Source organism: Argiope bruennichi, chromosome 6, assembly GCF_947563725.1.
Source record: "Argiope bruennichi chromosome 6, qqArgBrue1.1, whole genome shotgun sequence".
Taxonomy (NCBI): Eukaryota; Metazoa; Arthropoda; class Arachnida; order Araneae; family Araneidae; genus Argiope; species Argiope bruennichi.
The window spans coordinates 36,835,700-36,861,523 of NC_079156.1; the positions used below are offsets into that span (position 1 = coordinate 36,835,700).

At 27.6% G+C, this 25,824-nt stretch overlaps 1 protein-coding gene across 1 annotated transcript in view; it reads left to right on the forward strand.

The window, feature by feature from the left end:
• Nucleotides 1-203: 203 nt before the first annotated feature.
• The window catches only part of LOC129972368 (tyrosine-protein phosphatase non-receptor type 21-like), a 35,188-nt gene continuing 9,567 nt past the window's right edge, over nt 204-25,824 (forward strand). The window contains exons 1-18 of the mRNA XM_056086488.1: nt 204-295; nt 2,388-2,585; nt 3,493-3,665; nt 5,719-5,816; nt 7,338-7,408; nt 8,413-8,571; nt 10,232-10,320; nt 10,925-11,012; nt 12,500-12,582; nt 13,049-13,090; nt 13,194-13,233; nt 13,314-13,362; nt 14,013-14,382; nt 15,927-16,103; nt 17,924-18,083; nt 19,319-19,822; nt 21,065-21,283; nt 22,490-22,618. Coding sequence (XP_055942463.1) covers nt 2,412-2,585; nt 3,493-3,665; nt 5,719-5,816; nt 7,338-7,408; nt 8,413-8,571; nt 10,232-10,320; nt 10,925-11,012; nt 12,500-12,582; nt 13,049-13,090; nt 13,194-13,233; nt 13,314-13,362; nt 14,013-14,382; nt 15,927-16,103; nt 17,924-18,083; nt 19,319-19,822; nt 21,065-21,283; nt 22,490-22,618 — 2,625 coding nt within the window. The 5' untranslated portion in view covers nt 204-295; nt 2,388-2,411. The remainder of the gene's footprint in view (nt 296-2,387; nt 2,586-3,492; nt 3,666-5,718; nt 5,817-7,337; nt 7,409-8,412; nt 8,572-10,231; nt 10,321-10,924; nt 11,013-12,499; nt 12,583-13,048; nt 13,091-13,193; nt 13,234-13,313; nt 13,363-14,012; nt 14,383-15,926; nt 16,104-17,923; nt 18,084-19,318; nt 19,823-21,064; nt 21,284-22,489; nt 22,619-25,824) is intronic.

Genomic DNA, 25,824 nt, shown 5'->3' on the forward strand with positions numbered 1-25,824 from the left:
AGATATTTAAAATAATAATTGTAAAAAGATGTTTATTGTGTTGAAAATTGTGGATTAAATAATCCTACAAGCAATGGGGAAAAAAATCTTAATTATAGAATGCTGTAAGTGCAAATGCTTCTGTCAACGATGAGGAACTATTTTCTTCCCGATTATTATGGTAATTACACGATAATATTTCAATTCATAATTTCTTGGATGGCAACAGATGTTAAGCTTTGTAAACAACATGGAAGCAACGGTATAAAATAAATTGTAATGGGATTTAAAATTTTGTTTTTAGACCCCTTCAAATGTAAGTTTTAAAAAACTTTTAAGTAAAGGTTAATAATTAAACTATTTTTTGTTGTTAATTTAAAATTTTGTTTATGAATTCAATTTTAATGACATTGTTATTTATAAGTCTTTTAAGAGAAAATGGAACTTTTCTTGTTCATACAACTAAATTAATTAAAATAGTTTACCATTTATTTTATTTTAACTATGAGATCGATGTTATGATAATACAATGTTAAATTCTTAAAATTAATGGGTTTGCATTAAATTCGTCCGAAACTAAAGTTTTCTTTCCGATTTAAGCATCTGTTTTTCATTATTTTGTGTACGTAATTACACATTATTTTTTTACTTGTAAATTTTAACATTACTATATTTAAAAATAATATTTTTCTGACTGAGAAAACTTAGTAAATAGTATAATTTTTTCTTCTTCTAAATATAGAGTTTATTCAATGTTTTTATTTATGTTGCATTTGGTGTGGCTCCATCTATTGGTATTCTTTGTATATTTGTGATTAGGATCTTGAAAATGTTGGTCAAAATGAAAAATACGAAAATAAAGTTAAGCTTTAGTATTTTTATTTATTTAATTTATAATTTAAAATATATAGTTCTGTTTTTAACAAGAAATTAAAAAAGAGATACCAGATGAAATTTATAATTTTTTTATTTGCACTTATTTATAATTGATTAAAAAATATAACTTCAAGGTTATACACAGCTTTTTAATTAAATTATATTGAAAATGCATAGTTTTGAATAATATTTAAAAGAAGATTTGAAATGAAAAACATTATTTGTACACTAAGAGCACATCCTACCAAGTTTATACATTCATTTAATTGAGCTTCACAGAAATTTTATTTTTACATTGCATAATCTTAATTGTGATCTCTCCTTTTTTTTAATATTTGTATTTGTTTGCCTTATGCATTCCCTACCTTTATGCTACTTGTATGCATAAAAATGCCTTTCTCATTAATGTCTTTTTTTCCTGTTTTCCTAAGCTATGATGTTTTTGATGTGACATTGCATATTGGTTTTTATTAGTTTTTAAAAATTGATTTAATTACAGAATTGACAATAATATTTGCTTCTTGATTCAGTTACACCATTATTCACAGATTTTAATATGATTTTTACATTGAAGTTGTTTTTGGCCATCAAATAGTTTTGAGAGAACATAAATTTTCAAGTATAAGTAGAGATCTGTGTGGGTAGCGAGACAAAAGTGTTTTTTCTGCAAATAATTAAAAAAGTTTAATAAAATTTTGTATTTATCCATTTTAATTCATCGCAGGAATCTATAAAGTCTTGATCAGTTTTATTATGAACTCTTTGACCATCGATTATCCAGCTTTTGAATCTTCTTAAAATGATTCCTCTAGAATGTAGAAAGAATGATTTTCTATGTTCCAACCATTATTGGAGAGATTCATTAAGAGGATTTTCTGTATTTCAACCTGTTGAAAGTTTAAAATACATTTTTATGACTTTTCCGTCTTTATTGTACATCTGTCGTAAAAGTATATATCAAGTATGAAAGATTATTACTTTTCTAAAAACAAAAACCTGTTAAACTGATTTCTGATAACATGCTCTGCCATGATATTTCTTATGAAATGACTTTATAACATTATTCTTCTTATCAACATTTTCATAAATTATTTTTATAAATTAAAATAATTAGTAGTTTACAATGTTGATGTTTTTTTTATGATGTTTAGTTGCTGATTAGTTGAATGCTAGAATGTTCTAATAGCTGTGAGTTCACAACCATAGCATAATATGGTATTTATTTACAAGATTTCATAGCACTGATTGTTATTGAACATAAATTTTGGTATGCAATGCAATTTTTCTTTTAGCAGAATTGGTACAAAATTTCTATTATTATTATAATGTGTATGATTATGCAAGAAGGTTTGAGTTTACCATTTAAAATTTCATTACTTGGCTGTATTTCATTTGTTATCAAAATAGCAAAAGTGCAAAAAAATTTTTTTTTTAAAAATGAGGATTTGAATTTTTTTATATAGATGTTCTAGTACATGTTGGTGATTAGTATGTTGATTTTCATTTGAAGAGTAACTTTTATTTTTGATCAGGTGCCAATGGATTTTGACTGAGCAATGCCTTTCAAGCTAAAGCTGAAAAAGAGCCGGCAATACAATGTTTCTTCCAAGAATCTCTTTGTGCTTTCAGTTGAGCTTCTGGATAATACAACAGTGGAATGTACTCTCTCAGCACAGAGTTTGGGCCAGGAATGCCTTAATAATGTCTGTCAAAGGTTGGGGCTGATGCAGGTTAGAAAATGCAAACTTTGTGAAAAGCTAAAATTATTTTTTTGAACATATATAAAGTGTACTATATGTTTATTTATGAAGATATGTAATATATTTACATGAATTGATTTTTGGTTTGAATTATAAGCTATTTATAAAAAATATTAGCATTTCTTAACTGTAAATGACAACCCATTGCATTTATAAATATCATGGGATTTATAGCGATTAATTCATTTCTTTCTCTCATGTATTTCTGTTGTTTTGACTGACAGCTAATAAAGTTTCATTACTGATGCAAACTGCTGTGAAGTGGGACCAGGATTAATATAGACAAGATAGTTTGTTATTTATAATTTTATATTTTTACATAAATCCAGTATAATAAATTGCACAATTAGAATTTCCAGCTGAAGTTGAAGGCTACTGTATTAAAAATTTTTTAATTCTAAATATTTTTCAAGCTACTTTTAAATTTTAAACATGAGTAATACATATATTAAACGAATTAAAGCTGTAAATTAAATAGCTATATAAAGCATAGTTATTTGTATATAAACCACGTGTCAGCAATTACCCCCCCCCCCAAAAAAAAAAAAAATGTTCTCTTAAACTTTTTTTTTTTCTGTGAAAACTGCTCTAAAATTAAAAAAATCTTCATAAAAAAATTCATATAATTTTTATGGGATCTGAAGAATAAATATATCAAATTCCTAAAATATTCTATAGAAAATTGGTGCTTTAAATGTTCATCTACAGTATACATTTAAAAGCAGTAGATGCTTTGATAATAATTGAATTTTTATTTTAAAGTATCTAATATTAAAGATGCCATGTTTCTAAAATTTTATTTAATGAATTTCAGCATTTAATAAGTTTTAAGACTGTCAGTGATCTTGTTTGCTAATCTCTTCCTTCTTTACAATAGCCTCAGTATTTTGGACTTCGATTCCTGTCCAAGAAAGGAACATATTGGTGGGTGGAGCTTCAACGTCCTCTCAAAAGGCAGCTGGATAAATATGCCCAAGACAGCTATAATCTTTATCTTGGGGTCATGTTTTTTGTGTCTGATGTCAATATTCTGCATGACGAGGTTACCAGGTTAGAATTCTGAATTAAACATTTTTTTTATGGGCATTAATTACAAAATAATTTACTTTATCATTCTGACAGAAAAAAAGTTACATTTTATTTTTGTAAAGAATTTATAATATTGTTACGGAACTTCAATTCCACTAAGTCCGTAAAGTCACCAAGTTCACTCGTAGTAGCTGCATGGTGTGAAAACAATCAACAGGCCTTAATAATGAACAATGACTTTTATTAAACACGAAGATGAGAATATGCATACAACAGAAACACGGCCGAAATGAACACAAACACACAGCAGCATGCTACAGCAAACAGTAGTCCACAAATAGTAATCAGTAGTAATAACACAGCACACAAAGTGGCCAGTTATAATTCAGTTGAAGAAGGGAATCTTTGTAGTTTTACTCTATGATCTCTCCCAATGCTTGTAATTCTCCACTATCTCCTTGCTTTAGCTGTATCCAACTGCCGACTCAAGACTAGTTACACCTCGCACAACTCGATGCTGCTTGTGCAATAAATGTCAGGACTTGATACACATCTTAATTCAACAATTACTTGAGCTTCACACAACACTTGCTTTTCGCTGGACTGATCCAGCTATTCGCCATTAATTAGTTCCATAATTTGATGCACGACAGTCTTTGGCATGAAATTCCTTTTATAGTTCCTGGAGGCGGGCAGAGAAGATCCTGGAACAATCAGGCATATCTTGTTTCCTATTGGTTCAATCGCTGAAATTCTGGGAGTTTCCAGTAATATCTATTTTGTCGAGAAGCCCAGAGATCACCGATTCAATATCTGATCAGCATAAAAGAAAGTTGATTGCAAAACGGTCTTTCCAGTGATTGAACTAATCATGCTGGGAAGCAACATTATAGATTTGTAACAATATTCTCATTTCAGTTGGAAGTTATTGCTAGTATTTTCTTTCAGCAGTATTTATATTTGACATTGTATTTGTGGAAGCACAGGTTACAACATTTTTGGAATTCAATTCTGTCACTCTATTTTATCATTCTTGAGGTTGATTTATTTTGTATTTTGAATAATTCTATGATATTTTTAATATCTTTATAAAATTTATTAATTTTTATTGTTCGTTGAATTATACTTATTATACTTCTTAGTGTTTATGTTTGTAGATTATATTTTATAATGTTCAACTTTTTTTTTTCAATATTGTATTTTTATTTCATGTTTCATTTCATTTTGTTTGTGGATCATTATTTGTTTCAAATAAATTTTAATGGTTATTTTTATTTGAGGTGTTTGTGAACATTATGAATCAAGAATATGCCACCATAAAGAAATAAAATTTTTTACATTACTGTATATTTATATTTAAAATGTGCTACAAATAATTTTTTTTTTATTTCTTAAGTATTAAGCCAATGTCGATAAGATTTTCTGTTACAACTTTAGTTAGTTAATTTGTAACAATTGTATCAGATATTGAGAAGGATAATTGCTTTTTTAGTTGGGCACATTTATAGTTTATAATAATGAATCCTATGTTAAATACTAAATATTTGAGAAAAAATTAATATAAAATTTTACAATTTTGTGTGCATAAATAAAGTAGCTTTCTTTTTATTAATTATATATAATTTTTAAAAATCTTTGACATTTGGGGTGTGGAATTCTGATAATTTTTTTGTATTTTAAAAGCAATATGGCAATTGAATTTGAGAAGTAGAAAGATGAAAATCAAATTGAAGAATATGCTGAATTCATATCATGATTTTATTTCAATTCTTCATCTAGCTGTTAATAACAAATCATTATCAAAATCACAATGGTATTCATATTGAAATTATTTTGTATTTATACATTTTTAACTTCATACAGAATTCATTCTTTTTTTCTTTTTTGTGATGCAATGCAGCCATTTTAATGTTTAAGTTTACTTTTTTTTTTTTTTTTTTTTTTAAATTTCTTTGGAAAGAACTGAAAACAAATCACTGAGTAAAAGATAATAATTTTGATTGTTTCTTATTAATCCATTCTATAGAACATAATATTCACTGATATTGTTATTTACATTTCAATCCTTTTTCAGGTACCACTATTTTCTTCAGCTGAAGTCAGATATTCTCAAGGGTAAACTAGGCTGCAATGAAGAGCAGACAATTCTTTTTGCAAGCTACAGCCTGCAAGGTAATTATAGATTTATATATTATGATCAGAATATTATTATTCTGACCACAAATCTGTTAAGAAACTTCTCTGGTTTATTAAATCAAACACATCACTCTAAATATTTTAAAAAAAATAATAATATATTTTAATAATAATTTTTTAACTCTAATCTAAAAAAAACTCAGTCTTTTCATAATTTATTTGCATAATGCTTTGTTCTTCTAGACATTAAGAAAAAAAAAAAAAAAAAACTGTATTTCCAGAGAATGTAGGCTGGGGTGGGAGTTGTATGGCATCTCAAGCTCATTTTTGCTTCTGATGGGAATGTTCATGCCTAAAATTAAAGTACATTGAATTAAAGTATAGAACCATCCTGAGTGCTAATATATTTATTATAGTGTAATCAGAATTTCATTACAGCCAGAATATTACTAAGCTTTAGGTATAAGTGAAAAATTTTTTACTTATTTTTCTGTAATCACCTTAGTTGGTGAAAATATTGTTGTGGAAATTGCCACAAAATGAAGGGTCTCTTGTAGGGGGCATATGGTGAAACTGTCAAATTGCTCAATAACAAAGCATGATGTTTAATTTATAGAGGCACAAACACATAGACATCATGTATGCAAGAACAGCACTTGATTGATAGTGTACTTACAATAAACTGCAGTACACTAATTGATAGTAAACAACAATAAAGGGCACACAACTTAGAAGGTACTGAAACTTCACACATTTATTCACGTCCCTGAAATATTTGCTATTCTCCACTGTTTCCTCGCTTTAACCACATTTAATTGCCAACTCATTACTGACTTAACTATATAACTGTATACTGCTTCCATATTTAACTCCGAGATTTGGCTTATGGTTCAATCTTCAATTTATTAAGATATATGAACTTGTTCAATCTTGCTATCCCCACTCAGCATTTGCATTTTGATTAACTGACTCCAGCTCAGTCTTTAGTCTTTTTATAACTTCCGAAGAGAACTTTTTTAAAGTTATAGAAAGATCATCATAAATCATGATCTAATGGACCCATCACTAAAATGCCTGGAGATTCCTCATCTTCTGATTTGTTGTCAAGTCGCAGGGCATAAATCCATCTTTCGTTCAGTTTCAGAACTGACTGTAAAATAGTCTTTCTTATGATAGAACTAACTCCACTGAAAACATTATAGATTCTTAATATTACATATATGTTGCATAACCTGTTTATAGATTTTCAGAGTAGATGTAGTATTCTTTGGCAGTATATTTTAATAATAAGTGAGTAAGTATAATTTAATTCAGTGTTCTTTTAATGTCATTCAAATGAATAAAAAGAAATGTTATTAACTTGGTTTGGTTGGGCAATTAACTTACACAAATTAAATATCTATCACAAATTGATGTTTAACATTATTCTGTTTAGCGAATTTTGAAAATTGAGTTATTCATAAGAGATTTAAATGAAACAAGAGCAATTAATTATTATTATTTTGTATTTGTTTTCAGATGTACTGCTATTTCATTAAACTGTATTTTTATTTTTAGCTGAATTTGGTGATCATGATCCAGAAAGGCACACCACAGAATATTTGACAAATTTTGGTTTATTACCTGAGGTGAGAATAAATGAAGTATCATCAATTTTTATTTAAAAAATAAAATAATCTAATTAATAATGAAATTGAATGAAGAATTAAATATCTGAGATTAGGTATTATTAATTACTTGGTCAGCCTGATTTGTGTAATTGTTTTGTATTCATGATTTATGTAATTGTTATGTATTCATGTGTTTATAGACTTTTCTCAAATTTATTTTTAATGATATATTTTTTATTATTCTATTGAAAGCTTGCTATATGGCATCAGCATATTATTTCTTATGGTATTATCTTTTATTGTCAAAAAGTTTCTATATACATTAGGATGATGTAAAGATTTTTGTGTGTGTATCAAATTTCAATATGGCTGTATCAAATTTCAATATGGCATAAAATTGTGTGTTAATATAGTAATCAATCAAAAAATATTGAAAAAAAAATCATACCTTAAGTCTTTAATTTCTGCAAAGGATCTAAAGCTTTGGGAAAAAAAACAATAAAAGTATATTTTGTTTTATTTTCTTATGTTAAAAATTTACAGACTATAATTTTTTACTTCTAATATATTCCAATTTCTTTTTTGATGTGTAATAATGACAGCTTAAGAAATATTTTAAAATACACAATCCTTGTTTTGGGTTCATGTATTTAGGCATTTTTTTTTTTTTTTTAACTTTCTTGAAAAACCAGGGTACACCATATACATAGTATTTTATTAAATAGAAGTATATTAAACATATAATGAACTGACTCATAATAATAAACAAGATATACTTTGCTGATAGAAATGAATAATATTGTCTTTGGATATGAACTAGGATCTAAATATAGAGAAACCCATTAATACGAACTTGTTGGATAATGTCAGATGGCTTGCAGAATCTAACGAAATAGAAAGTATCATTAAAGTAACTGGAAGATAATATTAAATGAACCTCTATATTTAAAGGAAGTGATTGATTGTGATGGCATAGTAGTGTATTTAGTATTGAATAATGATGTCAAATATTATATTTGTAGGCAATGGTTCAAGGTAAAGAAAACCAAGAGGCCATTCTGGAACGTGTGATTCATAGCCATCGCAGTTTGCAGGGCATGTCCCAATCGTTAGCAGAAGTATACTATATCATGGAAGCACAAAAACTTAACGGATATGGACTCGAATGTTTTGCTGCAAAGGTAGGTTAGCATTTATCTGTAAGTGACATTTTAATTAACAAATGACATTTTAATTCATTATGCAAAGAATTTAAAATTATTTCTAATATTATAAGATTGAATAAAAATTTTTGAATATACATTACTGTTTTATTTTTTTAATGATTATCTAGAATTATTTCTAACCCTATTATGAATACTGATAAAATAGTTCTTAAAAGGAGTACTTTTCTGTTGGACATAAACAATAGATTTAATAATTATGTTCATTTATACTGATCATCATATTACAATTAATATGTTCAGCATATTCTAATCAAAATGAACTTCTAATCAAAACAGACTATCTGAGTTTGTTTTTGTATGCACTTGAGATGTTTATTATTTACTTATTTTAATTATAATGTTTTTGTTTTTTTTGCATAAATTGTAATTTTCTTTTTTCTAAATTTCATATTTTCATTACTATTAATTTTATGTATGGAAATGAAGTTACTTTGTATTCTTAATATACAAATTCTGATGAAAATGTTTTCATTTTTGTTAAAACTGATTGGTGCTATATTTATATTTAATCCATGTAATGTAATTTTTATAGTATTAATTTGATAATTGTAAACTTAAAGTATAGATTTCAGCAAATTTCTTTTAAATTGTGTTTGAAACATTAATATTATTAGGTAGTAAAATTAAATTCTGAATTAAAAAAAATAAATTAAGAAGCGAGTTTAAAATTTAAAAAATATTATGTATATGTAATAAATTCAGTTTATCCATGTTTCAAAAATAATTATTTTCTAACTATTTGAATTCAAACTTACATCAATTATATTGAAGCAAAGCTTGAATTCAACTACTGAGTTCTGATTTTCCTTCTCTTCTCACAGTCTAATTTCTGTAACTTTAATAGTTTATCATTGGATCATTCGGTCAATATCATGTAAAAATCATTTTTTTAAAAATAAATGCTTATTCAGCTAGATTTCAGTAAAATGCCCACCTTTGATGTATATAAATCAAATGCTTTCATATTGTTTCTTTGTCTGTCTTCCAGTTTGCTGTGTTTGGTATATATATTTCTGAAATTCCTGATCATGAGTTTAACATTTAAAAATTTCTAAAATGTTAATCCTTTACTTGAGCAAGAATAGTGCCTCTATTTTAAGTAGGCTTATTTTCCAGAAGCCTGTATTTTAGGTACACTCTATCTGCTTATTTTAATGAAAGAATTTAGGATTGCATTTTAAACATAATGATTATTTTTTGGACTTTTTACATTAGCACAAAAATGAAGCAAAAAAAAAGTGCTTTGGCTTTAAAATCTGACTAATAACTGCATTTACCATTTGGAAATTTGTTAAGAGTTCGCAGATGCTTATTGATTTTATAGACAAAACAAAGGGGGGGGGGAAAGCAACAACTATGGAATACATTTGGGTTATTTAAATGAAATTAAATATTAAGCATTAACAAGTTTAAATACTGAAAGTACAACTAGTTAACATATTGAAAAAAGCATTCGAAGTTATGATGTAATTCTTCATTTCTTACAATTATATCAGCATTTTTATCTAATGTGTTCAAATTAACAGAGCATTCTGCAATCTAACAAATTAAGTGTTTATAATTACTTATCTTCTTTTGTAAAGTCTTAATCATTTGATTTATTTGTTTTATTCAGGACAGTTCTGGCAGTGCAATCATTCTTGGTGTGTCATTAATGGGAATCTATATATGGTATTTAAACAATCAGCCAGTCGTTTATTTTCCGTAAGTATTGTGTATTTAGCTGTAAGTATATTTTTATTTTTCATAATGAATTCACCTGCAACATTTTCAGACAGTTTCCTTTTCTGTTTCTGAATGTTGCTGGGATATTTTTTTTTGTCTTTAAAAATTTTGCATTATGCATTTTCAGAACTTTTTGATTTTTATTTTTAAGTATTTGATAATTTTGTCTTAAAAATCGTATTATTTTATGAAATTTCATCTTATGTTTGAGAAGAATTAATTTAGCTTCTTTAAAACAGTGTTAGGAAGCTACAGCAAATACAGAAGAATTTCCTATCATGTCCAAAATTTGTGTTAAGATTTTATTAATGAATTTATTACATAAGCGATTTTTATTAATGATTCTCTTATGAAATTTGTTGTAAATAGCTTTAGTTTTTAATGTTTTGAGACAAGTATTACAAGAATTAATATTAGATTTTAAATTATTTGTTATATTCATCTTAGCTTTTTTTCCAACTATATTCTTTCCAAACTCAGGATAGAATTATTGAATATCTCTTATTTTTTTCACAAGTGTAAAATGATTATGAAGCTTAAATTATTTTTTTTGATTTACTTACTTGCATTGTACTCTTTTTAGTTGGGATCAAATTCTTAACTTGGTGCACCATAAGCGATATTTTGGAATAGAACACAGGAACAGCAGAAAAGTTTTACAGTCACAATTAGTAAATATAATAGTTTTTTCTCTTCATGTATTCTGACTTCAACTATACATTGTTTCCTATACAATAAGTGTATAAAACTTCACATTCCTGTGAAAAGATTAGAAATTCAAATCATTTCAATTGTCGATGAATAAAAACTTTTTTCTTAATCTGTAGCTCTAGTTGAATATTCCAGATATTCATGAATTTTATATGAACTGCCATCTATGAGATTAGTTAATATATCTTTTTCCGAAGGTACTAAATTGACCTTATTTTCATCAAACTATATTTTATGTTGAGAATTTCAGCATTAACCTACTCATAAATGTTATAACTATTCTATTCTTGGGACTCCACCACTATGTCATTTATGCATTTTATCTATAGTTATTTACAAAATACATGTTGTATACATATTTAGTATCTTGTTATCCTAACATGATTAACTATCTACAAGCATGACTGTCTTTCAAGATAATTTTTATAGCATTTAAGTATAAGCAAATGGAAGTAGTGGTTGTAGAATACTGTTAGTTTTTTAAAATCATGTTTCTACATTTGAGATAAGTATATATAGGTATATCAAAAAGCTGCTATACTAATTCTGTAGAAAGTTAACTCTGAGAATCCTGTTTAGAACAGTAATAATTGCAGTAGCACTGGATTAAGCAGCCCCAAAGTGATCTTTTAGATTAACATTGGGAGTTAGTATAGTAGCATTTTTTTTTGTTATATATGTATGATCTTGAATCTGTGGTAGTTTATGATAATGATATGATCTTAAGTAGACATTGAATGAAATAGAAATTTTCCTTAAACTAGACACAGAGATATTGAACAGGTTTTGCTGATTAGTGATATGCAGTATTTCAGTTCTGCAAAAACATTAAGAGATTATGTTCAACAAATTTTCAATTCTTTTTTAACAGCAAATTTATCATTAGAGCCAGATTATTAACATAAATGTCTGCATTGGTTTGAAACAGACTATTTATCAAATGCCTCTGGATCCTAGTCCCCCAAGTCTTGTTCTGTGAGCAATAAGTAGTTATTCCATTTCCATTCTATTCACCAGATTTAGTTTTATTTGATGACTTCCTTTTTTTCTTGAAAATAGGGAAAGTATTAAAATGGATGAAAAATCACTATTTTCACACTACATTTAGTGTGGATAATGAGATATTATTGCAGTATTACACAAAATGACGTGCTAGTTTCAGTAAAATTGCTAGATAGACAGTAAAAAGTGACCTTTTGCAACTTGTTTGTTAATTGCAATAAGTGTTATTTTGTAACTAATGCAGTAACAGTAGTTTAGTTTTAAAACTATCATTTGCAGTTATTGAACAAGCATCTGTATTAGAGAATATGCAAGAAAGTTTTAGGGCGACCATTCCCACTGGTTATTTTTGAAATTGCCTTGATCCTTTCTATATAAGTTTTAGTAACTCATAAAATAAATTACTGTTTATTTTCTTTTATATTAATGAATGGGTTTCTTTCAGGAAGATGCCCATCTTGCAAAATATGTTTGGAAAACATGCATTCAGCAGCACAGTTTCTATACAAAGAATGAAGGTCTCATAAGGTATGCAAGTAAATTTCATTGATTTTTTTGTTTGCCCATTTCTTTCTTTCTCTCTCTCTTTAATATCTTTAAAATCACCACCGACTTTGAATTCTGTGTTCAGTTCAATTAGACCCTGTAGATGTAAAAATTGTTCAAAAATATTTTTGTTATACTGAATTTAAATTTTTTCCAAACATTTTTATTTTTTGTATAAGTTTGAATAGTTAGATTATTTAATTACAAGTGGTTATTTTTTTTTTTTTTTGGACTTGGAAAATAGAATTACTTGTATGTTACTTTGGATATTATTTTGTAATATTAAGTTGCCAAAATAATAATCTTTTAAACAAAAGTCAAAGATATTTTCTCTTTTGAAAATGCATTTTAATTCCATATTGTTTAACATATTTTTACTAACATTTGTATTTAAATGTAAAAACTTACATGGAATATTAAAATACAATGAAATATGATTCAATTCTAGTTCATCTCCAGAACAATTACCTGAGACCAGACCTCCAAATTTGTAAGTATATTTTTCCTTTTCTTTCTTTCATCTACGTGTAGTATCAATTATTTTTGTTAAGTATAATTTTTATATATTTTAATTTATTTGTAATATTTTACAGAACTCCAAATGTGCCCCCTCGCAAACCATCTGTAGCTAAAGTAAGTGTCTTTACATATATATTGTTAATTTTTTATTTTTTAAAAAATTCTTTTGAATTTACTGTATTTTTGGTCTTTAGATGGAAACAAGATCCCAGCATACTATGCAAGAAAGCCAGGATTCATTAGGTAAGAGAAAATGAATTTTCACATTTGCTGATTTAGTTGATGCAGCAATAGCTTGATATTGAAGCCATTTAGAGTCTCATTAAGGCAAGGCTGAACATGGGCTATATGCTAAATTTATTGGATTGAATTCCCTCTTGCAGATGTGGTGTTGAAGTTTTACGAAAGTTACCAGCTTGAGTGTAGTCTAATTAAATTTAATAAAACTTAAGATTGAGCATAATCTATATTTAACATTCAAAATTATAAATTTGATCCTAAAGTATCTCTTTCAAATTTTTTAAATGAGATGGTAGTTAGTTAAGATGAACCAACTGCACACATATTAAGTTATTATAAAGAATATATTTTTGAGGAATTTATTTCCTATTTACCAAGCAAATTATCTTTCAAGTTTTTTCTCTGAACTTCAATATAACATGCTCACTGTTGTGCATAGACTATATAAATTACAAAAATGACTATTAGTATATGTTTTATTGCATAAGAGTCTGAAATAGGGAGCTGGGGATTTAGTTGTTAATAAGAAAGAAAAAAAAAAAGTATTCTAAATAAGAGTTATTCTAATATCTCTTCAATAGATTCTTTATTATTGTTGACTTGTTGGTATACTGAATCAGCAAAATTGTATCAAATATCTTTTTTTCTTATAGATGGCCTGGGTGTGTATTACACTGATGGTCGTTACAGTGAGAGAATTACAACTCCAAGAAGTGGCAGCCAGTTGCTAGAGGGAAGTCAGAAGGATCTCCCCTCTACAAGTCTTTCCTCCCCTCACACAAGCAACTTATGTATTTCCACTTCTTCACAAAATGTGCTCAACCAGCCAATTTTCGCACAGGATTGTACTTCCGTCCCATCGCTGCGTCGCACATCCTCTTCTGACACTTCCCTCCATAGGAGCCAAGTTAGTGTGCAAGAGGGAGGAGGTCAGGACACCAAGCCAATTGGTGCTGTGTTGCCCATGTACAGACAAGCTCCGGATTACGACACAGCTGTCAGGCTCAAATATGGTATTCAAAGGTAAGGAAATAATATCAGATTGCCTGAATGAAAAGTGGACTCTTGTGATTGCATCAGATGACTGGGTGGTGGGAGGTGTGTATTCTTAGGGCATTCAACTTTGAAAGCTGTTCATGGTAAAGGAAATTGATTGAAAGTAAAGTCATGCTATACATGGATGCATCCAGATCGGAACAATGCGTGATAGTACGGTTTCTGATTTTTTTAATGCCATGAATCACTCTAGTTTGATTTCCTGCCCCAAGAAAGCACTATAAATTCTACACATTATTGCAGTACTTTAATGAAACTATGGAAAGCAATCAAAAGCAAATGGCCAGGCCTTCTCACACAACAAGTGATCCTTCTCCATGACAATGCCCGCCCACACGTCTTTCGTGAACCTTAAAAAACTGTTGGGAAGTGTTGGAACACACACTGTGACTTCCACATCTTTGGGCCATTTAAGAGAGTATTACAGCGGACATGCTTCCGTTTGGATGACGAAGTGAAGGAAGCTGTGCAGGACTTCCTCAAGAATCAACCACCATTTTTCTCAAGCAAAGACATAGACCTGCTACATAAACATTGGGATCTGTATTACAATGCCCATGATAATTTCTTTTGATTTCCAATAAAGATACTCTTTTCATTCAACGTCCACTATTCATTTGGGTAACTTAGTTTTTTAATGTAGAAATTTTATAATGCATGCTGTACAAGAGAAGATTTTAGGATTATGGTGTTTGTTTTACAAGTTTTTCATATATCATATATACAGTATCTTGAAACATTTCCCTAATTGCTTCTAGTTCATGTTTTAGTTCATTTTAAGGCATTAATTCAGTTTCAGAATCAGTTCAACTAACCAGAAATCATCTGCAATGAAATTTGCATTCTCTAATATATTCCCTTATGGTTATGATAGATACTCTATCTGGATCTGTCCTTTGTATAATATTACATAATTAGCATTTTTCTGGCAAGACTATCGTAATTTGTTTCTGAGAATATGTTGATTAAAAGAAATAAGACTCAATGCTCTATTCTATATTGTTTTTTTCTCATACATTATGAGCAAGATTCTGCTTCTTTTATTTTCAGTTGAGGTAGGACTTATATATATATACTTTGCACCCTATTTCAAAATGCTGGTAGATAGATCTTAAAGATACTTTAAATAGACATGGAAAATTTCCAATTAAAAAGTGAGGCAAATAAAAATAAAACCATTATACCTAAAAATTTTTCATCTTCTTTGGACTTGACAACAACCTTTAACTCTATATTATACAGTATTTATTGTATAGTTTTATTATTTGTATATATGCATACATATCATATTCCATTAACTTTTAGAAAATAATTTGTATTTTTTAAAAATTAAATATCTGGTGTTATTTTTTCTGTCCAAGTTATTAAGGATAATATGAAGACTGAGTATAATTTTTTATTGATTAAATTTATTGTTCAGTATAGTTTGATTAAATTTTCTTATCAAATTAACTTTCAAATTATATAGTTATTTTGAATATACATTAAATTCTTCAATGTTCTGTTTTCAGTTGCAGTACAGGAGACATGTCAACTAGTCATTTACTTCAGTCTCTTGTTGGCAATGGAAGTCAGGCAGAAATGCCTACTGACCAACACCAGTCATATAGCCAGTACAAGAACTATGCTGACCTCTCCCATCTTGAAAGCACTAATCAAAATGTAGCCAATCCTAATATCTTACTTAGGTAATCTTATTTGATCTTCAGATTTATTGCTGTGTGAAATTTCATCAAACTTATATTTGGAAACATTTATTATATGAAAGTAAATATTTTTTAAGTAATTCAGAATTTTTTTGGATTTTTTCAATTTATAAATTACAGATATTTTTTTTTAAAATCAAATTTTGATTATTAGAAATTATTTGTTACTTAACCTATGTGTATGGTTTTTTGCATCTGATGATATTTATCATATTTTTCTTTTCCTTTGCTTTTTTGATAATTTTTTTCTTTATTGAAATTGATTGAAACTTCTTAAAAATAAGTATAAACATTGTCATAACATAAGTATAATTTGTCATGATTCAGCATTTTATTTAAATTTTTAGTTTTTTTGTGTATAGATGTTCTCTGAGCTTTGAGAAATATTTCTTGAATGTTTAGGTGTTATTACACATTGAAAAAAATTACAAGAGTTTAATATATTGTAGAAATATTAACTGTGTATCATTCTTGAATTCTCTAAAAATACATATTGATTCAAATGTCTTAACACTAAACATACTATAACCGGTCAAATGACCGATTGTGAACTTTTTCATTGCAAATGCGCATATCATCGTATCGCTATTGCACAAATTGACTTCATGACTTTTTCTAAGAATATTCTATTAATATTCTAGAATTCTATTCTATATACAATTAATATTCTATTATTATTTTTATTTGTATTTTGTTTATTTTGAGTAATACTTGTCGTATGCCGTTGTCTACCACAACCGGTCACTTGACTGGGAGAACAATTTATTAACCACAGACAACATTTTCACAAGCAAATCCCTAGCAACACAACTCCTAGCAAAAAAAAAAAAAAAAAAAAAAAAAACTACTGTAGTTGGATCTATTTGCTCAAATGAAAGAGAATTGCCAGTAATTGCGAATCAAAAGAAATATGATGTGGAATGCTTTTCATCGAAAATATTCACAACAAATAATTGTACTCTTACAATTTATAAAAGTAAACCAAAAAAAAAAATACTTAGTTCAAAATATAAATTTGCAAAAATTGAAAAAAAAAATGATAAACTTTTACCTGAGACCGTTTCATATTACAATAAAACTAAATTTGGGGTAGACATGACCGATCAAATGGCGAGGAAATATACCACAAAATATAAGTCTTACATATGGCCTCCCTAAGTATTTTTCCATATTCCTGATTTAGCTGTCATAAATGCCTGGATTTTGTATAAGCAAATGGCAGACGAAAATATCTTGACAAGATTTTTTACTCCTGTTAGCAGTAGAACTTGCATTCCAATTTTCAAGAAGCCCATGGAGAGCGAAAATATAGAACAAATACAAAATGATTGATGCCTAAATCGATTACATATTCTTATTAACTTAAGACATGTTGAATAGGATATTGCAACAAAAATAAAACCATCAAAATTTGTTCTAAATGTGAAAAATATGTTTGTGGAAAATGTACAATTGAAACACTCTTTATATGTAAGAAATGCAACAAGCAATAATGAATTAAAAATTCTTATTCTTTGTGTTTGTAATACATAGAAATTGATAATATACAATTTTGTTCAATTATAATGAAGTTGATTTATTTCCTTTGTAACATTCATATTTCATACATTCTGTCAGGGCCTCAATCAGAAACATAAAGTCCAGTCATTTGACTGGCTATGTTAGAAATGTTTTAAGTGTTGATATGTTTAGTGTTAAAATCATGACTATTAAATAGGTCATTACAGCATTTTGATTCAGCTGTTATTATTGTATTATGGAATATATTATTTCTATATCATTATAGAATATTATTATTGCAGATGTCCTGAATTTGTTCATACATATAGTACCCCAGATTTACACTCCCCAACTGGAGGTGTAGTGGAGCAACAGGTGCTGTATCATTTTAAGCCTCCCCCTCCTTACCCTTATAAACAACGTTCCAGTTCCAGTACTCCAGATTTAACACGCAATTCCTGTGTAAGTATGGGTGTCAGAAAGATTTTTTTTTTTTTTATCAAATCATAATTATTCTGTGCAGTTTAGTCTTTAAAATCTACTTTTCTAGTGACAATATAGTTTTCTTGTGATTATATATAAATTTCATAATTAATGATCTCTTTGAATTCCTCAGTTGTTGTCAATTGATGATAGCTCCTTAAATTTGGAATTTTAAACAGATATGTAATGAATTATAATAAGTAAATTTTTGTAAGTAAGATTCTTAATAAGTAAATTTTAGGAGATAGGACCTTTTTAGTTTTAAAACCATATGTTTGTTTTCATGCTATCCTTTTTTTTTTTTTTTATGTAACTTTTGCTTGAAGCAGCTTATGACTCATAAAGTTTTATAAGTTGAAATATTAATTATTGAACAGAAATTATTTGTAGATTGTAAATAGCTGAAATTCTTGAACTTAATAGAAATAATTTAAATAATATAATTTGAAATTTTCATGTTTTGTAAACCTATAAATATTTTTAATTGTAGAAGTAAATTGTAATTAACTACAGTTTTAGTGTGTTGATTTGTAATAAATATTTTCAAGTATTTGTTTTATTGAATGCAATTTTTAATCTTTACATATGTTATTAAGGTGTTGATTTTTTGTGTTTTTCTCTTTTGAAGCTATTGGAAGAATAAATACAAATGGTTAAAATGTGAATATTTGTTTTAAGAATAGAAGAGACAAAAAATAAATTAGACAAAAAAAAAAAGAAAGGAAAATAATATATTATAAGTGTAATTTTTTTTTTATAGCATGCATTTGAAAATATAGGGAAGGAAATATGAAACATCCCAAAAAGAAATAATAAAAGATAATAGTAAAGATGTAAATATTGCTCTATCATCATTTTTGAATAAGCCATTTTCATAGTTTTGTTATATATTAAGTAATGAATTGTGTGTTGTATAGGATGTAACATATGCTAGTAATTATCATAACATTTTGTTATTTAATCAATACATATAAAATTAAAAAAAAGCTATTTTTAATAAATGTTTTGCTCTGTTTATGTTTATATTATTCATTTCTCTTTGTTCTGAAATATGTATGTTTAAAACATGCTTTTTTAATTCTACTTTTCTCTGCCTCCCCCTCCTCTACATTTTTTAATTGAAATACTTTAATTCTAAATAGTATTTATATCAAAGATAATTGTATAAATAATAATTATGCTACCTTAATATATTTAACCATTTCTTTTACTAGGCTGCCAATCCTCAAGCCTCAACTGCTGCTAGTCCTAGGAGACAATCCGATATAAATCCCACAATCTCATATGAGCCAGTTCCCATCAGTGGTGCCAAGATTGTAACTTCCAATCCTATTCAACATCAGACTATTGCCTCTTCTCAAAGAGTTCATTCCCATACCAGCCTTCCAACTCACTCTTATGAAAATTACAATCCTTTATTGGCAGCTTCGCATCCAATTGGTGGTAACCAACCCCTGCCCCCAGTGATGTACTCATCTCCCCCTGTAGAGTCTCTACAACCCACTGTTGAGCCAAATGTAGCCCTATCTCATGGAATGTATCATTCTCCACCAACAGAATCACTCTCATCTAAAGCAGAGGCTTTAATTAGCAAGAAGTCAGAAGATAGTCATCTGATGGGGCCTATGTTGATAGCTGCCATGAATGGATTGAGTTTGTCCAGACCGAGTGTATTTGCAACACAAGCAGAAGAGACGCAGATTCCTAATGATACTAGAGTAAGGACAAATTTTTAAGCCATATATAATGTTTTGTTTATTAATCTGACATATTTATTAACTGCATTAATTAAAATATAAATAATAATAAAATATGAATGATAGATGATAATATAAATAATAAATGATAATAGTCATGAATAATTGACAAATTCAGAAAAATATTAAATTTGAAACATAATTTATTTTTTAAGATGGTGCAAGTATGCATATTTCTTTATAAATTCATTTAAACATTTTAATGAAGAAAAATGAAATAAATTAGTTATATTTACTTAGTAAATTTAAAATCCTTACTTGTATCTTTAATTAACTTAAAAATTTTTACTTGAATGGTAACACATTTTTATTGTTTATGATTATGGATATCAGCCAACTAATTTATCATTCATACAAATTCGTTTCACATCTAATTTATGCTGAACTCTTCTTCAAATACTTAGCAATTGTAATGAATATTCAATTTAAAAAATTTAAAAAAATATAATAAAAGGAAAAATCACCTTATTTTTGATCTGAAGTCAAGCTATGTTTGGTATCTTTAAATTTAACAAGCTGTAAAGTCAAGCACTAATAGGCATTTACACATAATCCCTTCTATTTTTAATATATTATTATATCAAATAATAAAGTATTTTTGTCTCAGTCCTTTATCTTAGCTGCAATATGTGCAGATACATGCATACACACATACCAGAAATACTTTATTTTCCAACTTGTTTAATGCAATTCAAGTTTGGTACTGCATGTTTCCTGTTAATACTACATTTTTCATAAAGCACAAATCCGGATTAATGAAGAAAAATCGAGTTTGAATAATTATAGCTATTCAAGTGAATATAAATAACAGATTCTTAATGAAGAATCAGAGGGTATGTATATTGATTCAAGTGCTAGACTATTTTATAAGCAGATAAAAAGGTAAGAACAAGCTTAGTAACATATTTAGTCCATTTCCTTATTCACCTTGAAAGTCAGAAATGTTTTAAGGGAAGGTTTCCTTTATGGTTTATAATAAAACTTCATTATAATGAATACTTCTACTGATGAAGACATTGTGTCTGAGGACAGAATTGAGCATAAGATGAATGATCATACTTCTATTACTAATTAATTTATAAAAATACTTTATTTGATAGCAGAGGATGTATGTTGCTTATTCCAATGGTAGGCATAAAAAAGACACTTGTGAAATTATTTCTGTAGAATATTAGATAATAATAATTCTCTACGTATTGACAGATCCATGCTCTGGAGAGTCGGTTGGCAGAGGGCCAAGTGTTTCTTGAGTTTGAAAGAATACCCAAGAGGAAGCCAAATGCAGATTTCTCTACTGCCCTTCTACCTGAAAATGCATCTCGCAACCGCTTTAAAGATGTCTTTCCCTATGAGGAAAACAGAGTTCGACTGACACCTACTTCAGAAAACAGAACTGGATATATAAATGCATCTCATCTCAGTGTGAGTCATTTGATGTTTTGATATTACCTGATTTAAATATCTGAAATTAAAAAAATATTCGATTATGATAGCAAAATTTTATAAATGTGAATGACACTCTGCACTGTTATAAAATCTTTATTTTTAATAAAAATAGGTGTTTGTTTACATATAAAAACTATTTTTTTTTGTAGCTATAGTTATTATTTTGGAAATATCTGAACCAGAAATTACTTTTCTGTTATAATAATAATAAACCTTATAATGTACTTATTCTCTTAGTATTTTATAAATAGAGTAATTGTTTTGAAATCTTTTTATATTATTATTTAAAACTTTCTGAAAGATTTTTATTTAAAATGTAAATTAAAAAAAAGCTAATATGATTTCTTATTATTTCTACTGTAATCATTGTGTTAAAAATAATTTCAATAGTTGAAAGTCACATTTATTTCTAAATTTTACAATTTATATTATAATATGTATACCTATTACAAATGATAGTACTAAATGTATGAGCACTGATAAAGAGGACAGTAATATGTAATAAAAATTGCTTCATTTGATTCTTTTAATAAAATAGACAAATTAAGATGTAATTTATTTCAAATCATAAGTTATATTTCTGCATTTATAAGTGTCTATATATGCATAATCATAATAGTTGTAAAAGTAAGGTTTGTTTTGTTTGATACCTCTGATGGGATTGCATGCAATAAATATTTTTATGTAAACCGAGATCAATCAAGGATTGAAGAAATTTTAATGTATCTTACTTTTTATGCTGCTGCAAAAATATAAGTATTAATAAATGAATATAGAAATTGTAAAATTCCTCTTCCTGCAAGAGTATCTATTACATATCAGTCTCCAAAAGTGAGGTATCCTTTGTAATATGGAAGCTATTTTAAACCTCTCTGTATTTTGATAAAGCATAAGGAATGTCTTTCCATTTATATTCATTCTGGCAAGAGGAGAAAATAATTTCCCATTAGTTTGGCAGCACTCGAGGTATGGATGTGTGCCCTAGCAACTCTATAAAAAGCATGGTTTTTCATTCACTTCTTAGTTGAGGTTGTAGTCCTTAAAGTTGGTGACCTCTAAATTATTTAAAAGTGATATTTCATATGATTTTAGCTGTCAATTCTGTTAGTATTCTTGCAACTATTTTTTACTAATATAATATATAATAAAAATATTAATTACTAATCAAATTTTTCTTTCCAGATATCCTTGGGAACCAGCCAGAGGTTTTACATTGCAGCTCAAGGACCTCTTCCAAACACGTTATATAGTTTTTGGCAGATGATATGGGAACATAATGTATTGGTTATTGTCATGCTGACGGAAGTACAGGTGAGCCTTTTTTCTTAACCCTTGTCTGTAATAAGACAATATCTGATGACAATTAATATATGAAAAGTTATCCAGTATGTAAGTTTCTCTTGAGCAGTAAACAGAATAAGAAAGAAGAGTGCATTGTGAAATCTGAACACTTGTTTGAACATGTTCATTTTTTTTTGAGTTGTCCGTCCAAATATGTTCCATTGCACTTCTCAAAATTTGAGACCAAGTTTCTTATTCTTATGTCACAGAAACCTATCACCTGGGATAGAAATTAATGTATGACAACTATCAGCACCTCTTCATTACTTGCTGATGCTGATTTAAAAGAGTTATTTGAGAGATGTTAACATTAATTACTGAAAGCATGATGGGAGCTATAGGGCCCCTTATTAACCCTCCAAGCGGCAACCCCGGAAAAAGACGGAATCTTTTCTCCCTTCAAAACGGCGGACCCGTCTATAGACGGAAACAAAAACTCCCTTAAAACTGTCACTGCCCGTATTTTTACGGGTTCCAGTTTTTCCCTACCCCCAATCCCAAGCTGTGAGATAATGAGAAGGAAATGTGAGATAAGGAAAAGTGAATCGTTATCAGTGGACGATATGATTGATGACTTGTTGCTCGCGCCCTTTTAAGCATTTTAAAATCTCGCTTACATTCTGAGGCGTTACTTTTGAGATTTTGATAATAATTACGTATCGAAAATGAAATTTAAATAACGAGAATAAAATTGAACGTATGAAAATATATACCTGGAATGAATACATACATAAACGTATTATTATTAATAATTTAAAACATAAGATTTTAAAGCTTTCTAGCATAAGAAAATAGTTAATGTAAAAAATAAATAAAAAATATAATATTAAAATTTGACAAGTTTCTTTTTTATAGCGTGCTTTCATTTAAGGATTTTAGAATTGACATTGCTTATGCAACTTATTTTTGAAAATAAGACACTAAACTTATTTACAGAATTTACTTAATAAACGCAACTTTTAAACTTTTAATGAATTATTTTTTTTAGTATTCATTAATAAGTGTATTTCAAAACGGGGAGATATATAGAACCAACATATTAAAGTGCGATTTTTCGGAAAGATTAGTATTCGTTACATTAAATCCTTATTTTTATAACGTAATAAACTATATATGAAAATTAAATATTTGTTTCATTCTTTAAACCTTATAGAATTTCACACTCTTTGACGAATTCGAACAAAAATGTAAGCATTGTAGAGGTATAAGTTTCATTGTTTTTATATTTTTCCTCTGGTTTTTAATAATATTTTCAAAGTTAATATAAGCGCAGTTTTTAAAAGTTCTATTTTTTGTATCGAAATATTAATCTTATTTCACTGTACAATCTTATATATACATCGCACGATTCTGTTTATATGAAACTGGTTTATATTGACATTTTTACTCTTAATGCTGAGTAATTTAATCTACGAATTTTAATCCACTTGAAAGTGAGTGAATGTGTGAGTTAAATGTGAGAATTAATAATTTTAAAATTGTTGCCATTATTTTAACTCCTTGATCTAATTTTATCTCGTATGTTAGCATTTAAAATTTTTTTAATGCGTACAACTGGCATTTAGACTATTTTCTTCTCCTGTTTGGTCAGTTCGAGTTCACTGGATGTGATTTTTAACAAACAAGGCGGGATATGATCTTTGTTTTATTTTATTTTTGATCACGAGAGTAAAAAAAATTCGGAAACACCCACTTCCATGTAATTTGAAATACTTTATTCTTAATAAGCTTTAGCCTCACATTTTCATTTTTTAAAAACAGAACTAGTTTGAACAAGGGTGTCAGACATGAAGGTCGCTTGCAAATATTTCTATTAAAGTAGCGAATATCTCTAATTATAATGAATATGAATGTTTGTATTGGCGATCTCCAGATCAAACTGTTTGACTTAGAGTGAACACACTTCGCCATTAAATAATTAGAAAACTGTTAATGTTCACCTCGAGAGGAAATTTTCAAAATTTTAATTAAAACTTCTGTTAATTAAAAATTATTTAAATTTTTACCATTTAGTAGCGATAAAATACGAAATTATTCTAATATAATTTATACAATGTGTCATTTATACATTTGAATGTATCACCAAGAAAATTCATTCTTTGAGGTAAAATTAAGATCTTGAACTTTTAGTGTCTTATTTATTGAGATGCTAATTATGGAGCATTCTCTTCAGCCACATGGTTTATTTGTATTTCAGTAAAGAAATTTTTACCCCTTTGCTTTTAGCTTAGATCTTTTTAACCTTTTAACCAAATCATCATCAATGGGTAAAAAGCCGGAATGAAATATAAGGGTAACAATGAAAACGTTTAGTTTCAATTCAAAAATAAAATATATTTTTAAAATATGCTAAAATATTTTTAATTTAATTAAAAGTGGGAAAAAAATTTGAATTCACAATTAATGTACAAATTATTTTTCTACTTGTGATATTTTTGAATGGACTTTAAAATTTTAATAATTTTTATTAACCCTTTAAAGGGCCTTTTTTTCCTAGTCATGTTGGAGTAAAATGTTTTTAAAATTAAGATTGGCCTAGGAAAAGTAATTCATTCAGCTTATTAGATCAATTTAATCTGATTTATTAATTAATTTTTCCAATTAATAACTAAGAAATAAATCAAGACACTTAATTTTATTTGAGATAAACAATTGAAACCTCTAACCTACAATTGAAACCTTATTGAAAAATTCGTAAGAATTTATGCCAACTTACATAACTTTATTCAAAAATTGTTGAATTTGGTGATGAGCATACTTCCCTTGTCTCTTGAAAGGGTTAATTAAAATTTTAAAGAAATGATTCCCACTGTCCAAAGTATGTAGGTGCAGATTTTGGTAATTCTATTTCAAACTGTCTGGTCTGAAAAGTACCAATACAACCAGACAAATAATGACACATACACTTGTCCATCTTTATTATTAACTTAGACGAATGTTTGTGCGTGGCGTCTATTAGAGCTTCCATATATATCTTAATGGAATATGCATCTTAGAAAATAAAAATGTGTAAAATGTTTTTTTTTCTGAAAATTTTTAAAAATTATGAATTAAAAATAAAATGAGATTTTGAAGTGTATTCCATCATAACTTTCAATATTATTACAGAATAAGAAGGAATTTTTGGAAATTTTTATTGAATAAGAGATATGAGAAATCATCTGAGTCATTTCAAA